Source organism: Mustela erminea, chromosome 1 (genome assembly GCF_009829155.1).
Source record: "Mustela erminea isolate mMusErm1 chromosome 1, mMusErm1.Pri, whole genome shotgun sequence".
Taxonomy (NCBI): domain Eukaryota; kingdom Metazoa; phylum Chordata; class Mammalia; order Carnivora; family Mustelidae; genus Mustela; species Mustela erminea.
Genome location: NC_045614.1, coordinates 174,814,208 through 174,820,645, shown reverse-complemented (window position 1 = coordinate 174,820,645; position 6,438 = coordinate 174,814,208). Strand labels below are relative to the sequence as shown.

The 6,438-nt window shown below is 39.6% G+C and overlaps 1 protein-coding gene across 7 annotated transcripts in view; it reads left to right on the top strand.

Annotated features, from left to right (window-relative positions):
- The first annotated feature begins 417 nt into the window (after positions 1-417).
- The window catches only part of ARL6 (ADP ribosylation factor like GTPase 6), a 42,421-nt gene continuing 36,400 nt past the window's right edge, over positions 418-6,438 (top strand). For 4 of the 7 annotated variants that reach the window (XR_004287627.1, XM_032351596.1, XM_032351568.1 and 1 more), the window contains exons 1-2: positions 420-831; positions 3,465-3,614. Coding sequence is in view for 6 of the 7 variants with exons in the window: in XM_032351596.1 (XP_032207487.1) it covers positions 3,492-3,614 (123 nt within the window). In the remaining variant the exon portion in view is untranslated. Of the gene's footprint in view, positions 832-3,464; positions 3,615-6,438 lie in introns of all 7 variants that reach the window. The other 3 variants (XM_032351562.1, XM_032351588.1, XM_032351578.1) reach the window with 3 other exon arrangements.

Below are 6,438 nucleotides of genomic sequence, written 5' to 3'. Positions count from 1 at the left end.
GATCACACAGCTAAGAAGCCAGGTTACAGGCGTACTTCCTCTGCCAAGTCACGCTTCCGACTTTTCACACCAGTGTCATCTCCACTCCCTACCCACAGTAACAGTTTTCAGGGCTCCAGGGTCTGTGGCCTGTAAGACCCCGAAAGCCTCCGTGGGAGGGGCAGCGGGGAAACTGGCGCACGCGTCTCCAGCTGTGCTCTTCGGCCGTTGCCACCACGCCCTGCGCGTGCCCGGTAAAAACGCAGAGGTTCTTCCTCCCCCACCCCAGCGTGCTGGAATTGCAGATGTTTTCCTGCGAGTCTGAGAAAGACGTGGGCGGAAAGAAGCGCACGCAGCAAACGCGACGCCAAGCATTTCCCAGCAGGCTGTGCGCACGCCTACAACTCCCATCATGCTCCACTCGGACGCCGCTTCTCTTCGCAAGAAGGCGGCCGTTCACCCCGCCGCTTGTCTTCACACCTTTAATACTCCTCTGTGTGCCTCTGACGTTCTCCGGAGCCTGGAGCTCTCCAATCCCGTAAACAAGAACACCAAGGCTACACTCAGAAGTTCAAGGAGGCGTGGCTTAGGGACCGGAAGAACGTCCGGTTGCCAAGGGAACCCCACGCGCCTAGGCGCCGGCCCAGCCACTGATGCTCCGGCTGAGGCACAGGCAGCCGATTCACCCAACTTGTAGAAGCGGCATTGCTCAGGAGCAGGAATTCTTACAGAAGCGGCATAGAGACGAAGGCTGAGAGACGCCCGATATTTATCCCACAAACGGATACGAGCGAGTGGTCCTTTCCTGTTCTCTTCAGCCCCTGGGTCCGCAGGGTTGACTTCAAAAACCAGGTATCTTCCCGCTCCCTCCGCCCTTGTTTTGTAGCCAGCGCCGCCGCCTCCGGCACCGCTCCTGTCGCGTTTTGGAATTGCGCTTTGCTCTTTACTGTTTTTCACTCCGTACCGTTGTTTCTAAAGAGGTGGAAGAGGACAGAGGATTTGTGCGGTTAGTACTAGGGATCTCAGAAGGCTCATGGTTTGGGCGAATTTGTTCGGTTTTATCACCGCCCAGATTCGTGTTTTTATTTAGTGTGTGGGAAATGTTTGAAATTTCATCAAGAACAAACAATAAAAATGTTTGAAGTACTGAAAATGTGCTATAATTCACTCTAGGAACTTTTTCTTTTCTTTTCTTTTTTTTTAAGTTTACGCAGTACCGTTCATGGTGTGTTTCGTTGCCCTGTCACTGTCTGCGGCTTACTACCTTCCAAGCTCTTTACTGTGGATAACATCCTAATTCTTGAAGACTTTTCTGGCAACAAGTAATCTTTTAGAAAGCAGTTTCTCTTCTTTAAAAAAAAGAAAGAAAGAAAGAAAGCAGTTTCTCAGATAACAACCAGGAGAATTTGATTGGCTGGTGCGCAGTAAAACAGTAAGATAAGAAAAAATTAAGGATAGAGCAGAGCCAGATTGAACCCTAAAAACTGCACGTGGACTTGGTTCTGAAAGCCAGCAGTTCTCCGTAGTAACTGTCCATCAGAAATACTTGTAGTTTTTTAAAAATACTGATGCCCTAATCCCATCACCAGAAATACTAATTCAGTAGTTGATTCCAGTGTGCAGCCAAAGTTGCGAATCATGGCTTTAGGCATAGGGAGCTACATAAAACTTTATCTCCCATTGTGCGTCTAGGGCATGGTGAACAAATGTTGAGTGGCTTAAATTGTTATCTTTCCTCCTTTCGTACATGGGAAAAGTAAAAAGTTACAGAAATGTATGATTACTAAGAAATAGAAACATATATGTATAAGGCTATAATTAACATCTTTTAGAGCAATTGACTTCTAAAGTGTATGTCCCAAATATTTCATTAACAAGCATTAGTTTTAATAATCCATGAAAAAGGGCTGGAAAATCACAATCCAGTGTTCTTTGTAAAGTGAATATTCAAGTATCAAGTGTTTGACAGTGCTTTCTACTGGATGCCCAGAGGATGATGATGTGAGAAGTGGTCATTTTTTAAAAAAATTTGTTCAAAATTGTATGGAAAATGGAAAACAAGATTTTTTTAAAAAAGTTAACGAATAATGTATTATTTGCTTCAGGAGTAAGATATTATCTTCTTATCAATATGTTCAGTACAATAAATAGCAAAGTGAGGATAGCAAATCTACTTTTGAACTAAAGTAGTCTGTGTAATAAGTTATTTCTTGGTTTAGAAGGCTAACGTATTGCCGATTCTACAGATGTTCCTTAAGCTGAGATTTAAAGGAATGGATTGAGATTTGAGTCTCCAACACAAGGAGAAAAGTGGTACAAATGGAGAACCTGAAATCAAACCCATCCCTTAGATAAGACAACTGTGAATCTCTCATAGGCCCCATGCTCTTGTGGGGCACTGTGCCTGCCCTTTTCTGCACATCATTGAAATTTGGTTTTGAAATTTCTATCAGTATGCTCCCCCAAGGGGCCTTAGCAAAAATCCATGATGCAGCTTCCTTTTGATGCGTTGTCTTGGAAACCTCATCATTTAAGTTGCTGCAGCTTCACATCCTTCAAGGTATGGGCCTTGCTTAGGATAGCGTGAGGTAAAAAATACTGAAGGAGTTGTGGGATGACAGGCTTCTGGAACTTTAGATGGAGAGGAAAATAAATCAATCAAATTAGATGAATATTTAGAGAACTTTGACTATTTGAAATATTTGGGATGTAGGCAGATTGTAGTCATTGCTGTAACAGTCCCTGCACCAGTTGAGGGCTGGCAACAGAGTGATGGACCCAAGGGGAACCCCTTTAGAAAGTTTCATTTGGAAAGTTCATAGCAGGTTATGAGCAAGTGATGTTTGTAGCAATATAGTATATATTAAAGTAAATATATCTGTTAGTATTTGTTTCACTTGATAGAAAATGCAACTTAAACCAGATATAATCAAGCAAACAAACAAAAACAGTGAATTTAATAGTTATTGCTTCAGATTATTATATAGTACAACAATGGGGTTGGCTTCAGAACATTTATTTAACTCAAATAGTATAACCAAAATCTTAGTTTTTCTCATTTCTGATCTGCCTTCTATTTTCTGAACTTTAGCATTAGGCTGTACATGGACTCCTTTGCCCGTACATTGTTCTGGATTTCTAGAAAGGCTGCAGATACTTTCAAGATAACAAGTGGCAGACTCCCATGTTATACTGAGTTTAACAATATTTTTATCCTAAATATTATAATTTACCAGAAGACATATACATCAATTTCAAGGGCATTGTTCTTTGTGTTGCCTAGGGATATAAGCTGCCAATCTGCAGTTCAGATAAGGTCCTTTGTGCTAATCAGCTTAAACTTTGTTTAGTAAATACAATGCTGCTATATTGACTTGGTTTTTCTGATTGTGTCTTTAAATTATTAAATTTTTTTTATGCTCATGCTTATATTTTCCAGACCTAAGTTTGTGATTGATATATCTTTTTTACTTTCTAATTTGTAGCTGGTTTGTAAATATTTGAATCACAATATGGGATTGCTAGACAGACTTTCAGGCTTGCTTGGCCTAAAGAAGAAGGAGGTTCATGTTTTGTGCCTTGGGCTGGATAATAGTGGCAAAACAACAATCATTAACAAACTTAAACCTTCAAATGTAAGTATCTTTGTTAGATGCTTTATGTATTTTCTGTTAGAGAAAGTTAACATGCAGAATTATTTTTGCATGTTATTGCAGTAATTATTGCCATCATTATTCATATAGTCATATTTTGAAATCCTATTAACTTGTAGTAGCTTAAAGTAATAAATGTCAATCAGACATAATTTACAGTGTATTTTATGCAGATATATAGGTGAGTCTTGATTATTTAATCTGGAATATTTTCCAAATGTCTTTTTTTCTTAAAAAATCCTAACAAATTTGTGAAATTCACTTTTAGGTAGCATTGCTTTCTTTTTGGCTCCCTCTTTACAAGAGAAACAAAGCAGAGGGAATGGTGAATCATTTTTATGGGTTCAGTGGATAATTAGCAGCTTCCCAGGAGTGTGGTATGCATATCAGTGATAATATGCAGAATGACTTGAAGTCATTTAAGTAATAAGTATATGAACATGTAATTTTAATAATTGAAAAATAAATAAAGCTAGCACATTCAACACATGGTACATAGAAGATGGATTTTTGCTACCTAAAAAGAAAACCCGTATAACAATAGACTAAATAAGATAGAACCTTCTTTTTCTAATCTAAGTAAGTCCAGAGGAGGTCTTCCAGGGCTGGTAGTGCATCTATGTAGTCAGTCATGAGACATCTAGGGATCTTCTATCTTCCTTTCCTGCTGTTCTGAGTGCCCGTTTTCATCTTCAAGATCTCCACATGGTCACCTTGGTTACCTGTATTCTAAGTCACACGGAGGAAAAAAGAACCAAGGCAGAAGAAGAGGCCCACTTGCTAAATAAGCCTTCTTTAAAGAACTTACCCAGAAGCACCAAGTAATGATTCCTAACTTCTGTCTCATTGGCTACCCTTATCTGTAAATGAAGCTGGATTTTTTTTTTTTTAAAGCAGGTCATACTGCTGCTTCCAAAAATAATAAGGGTCTTATAACTGTGGAAGAAGAGGAGTATGATTATTGGATAGACAACTAACATTTACAGTTGTAAATACACTTATTTAGGCAAAAGCCATTAGTGAATTAATGAAAAAATTAGAGGGAAAAAATAATATAAACTACATACAGATAGGGCAGAAACTAAGAAGCTGATACCGTTAATGAGTAAATGGCTAGAGAATGGGAAATAATTGCTCCTAAATATGGTAGTTGCCTCCAAACAGTGTTTTGGGTTGGGCAGAATAAGCAACCTTACTACTCCATTTTCTTTTGCAGTAGCTTCAGTTTTACCTTTGGAGATTGCTCTGAAATACAAAAACACCATTCTTTCTTTCTTTCTTTTTTTTTTTTTCTTGGTCATTATTCCCTTCTACATAGAGGAGTTTACCACATAAGAATAGCTAACTGCTGGTGTATTTTCAGGTGGGAGTTAGTGTGAGGTGGTCAGGATAAGAAACTGAAAATGGATTTGGAAGGCAATTTAGGTGTTTTAAGGAGTTCCTCAGCTGAATTGGGAGTCAGCTGAGGTATACATGCTGAAGTCAGGCAAAGATAAAAAATATCACCTTTATTTAATTTTGGAGGGCAAAGGTTAGGTCTGTTTAGAGGACTTGCTAACACTCGATTGTGTTGAGATTGACCTCCCAAAACTTTGGGGTTTCCCAGTAGGAAAGATCCTACTCCTTGGGGAAAGATCCATTTCTTGGCTAAGATCAGATGAGAGTGCATGCTTGTGATAGGCATATGGCACTCAAATGAGAGAGTAGAGAGAGGCAGAACCAAGAATGCTCAGTTCTATCCCACAAACTGAACAAAGGAATAATTCTCTACCCATGGAGAGGAATAAATTGAAGGAGGTGAGTTAGAGAAATATCATTTAATGAAGTTTTTTCTATATGTGAAATAGGGGGAAAAGGTTAAAAAAGCCCACATACATTAGAAATCTGTCTCCTGATCTAGGTGATTACAAGAAATTTATCAGTTCTTAAGAGGGAGATAAAGCATCCTACACAGTTGAATGGGGTCCAGAATTGAACTTAAGAGAACAGTGAGTATATGTTAAAAGTAGAACCATACCCAGTTGTGCTTTGGTCCGTAATCAGTACTGTAGATCAGCTATGAGCAGATCAGGCTGGGTTAATGCTTAAGAATCTCAGTGACTGATGACCTGAACTTCTGTAGGTGAACCTATCAGCAGTAAGCAAGAGTATAAGGAAGTATTTTTAGGTTAAGGGCCTATTCTATCAGAGGGGTTTGCATTTTTCTCTACATTAAGGAATTGCCTCAAAAGTTAAAAAAAAAAAAATTAGTCTTGGGTGGCTATGGGTTAAGTGTCTTGATGCTTGATTTCAGCTCAGGTCATGATCTCAGGGTCCTGGGATTGAGCCCTCTGTCGGGCTCTGAGCTCAACACAGAGTCTGCTCCAGATTCTCTCCCTTTCCCTCTGCCCCTCCTCTCTCTCTCTCTTGCTCAAATAAATAAATAAATAAAATCTTTAAAAAAAATTACTCTCAAATAGGTAGAATATAACTGAAACCGGAGCTACCATTAATAGCCACAAAATGGTGCTGTGGTGGCTCAATCAGTTAAGCATCTGACTCTTGTTTGTTTTTGGCTCAGGTCATGATCTCAGGGTTGTGGAGTTGAGCTCCACATTAGGCTGTGTGCTGAGCATGGAGCCTGCTTGGGATTTCCTCTCTCCCTCTCCCACCCCCTCACTTTTCCTTCTCTTAAAAATAATATATAGCCACAAAATGGACCAGTTCCCCAATGTCTGCTGTACTCAAATTGGCAGAAATAACATTCAAAAAACAGCACAGAAATTACAGTCTCTTACCATCATCCCTGATAGTATAGTGATTTTCC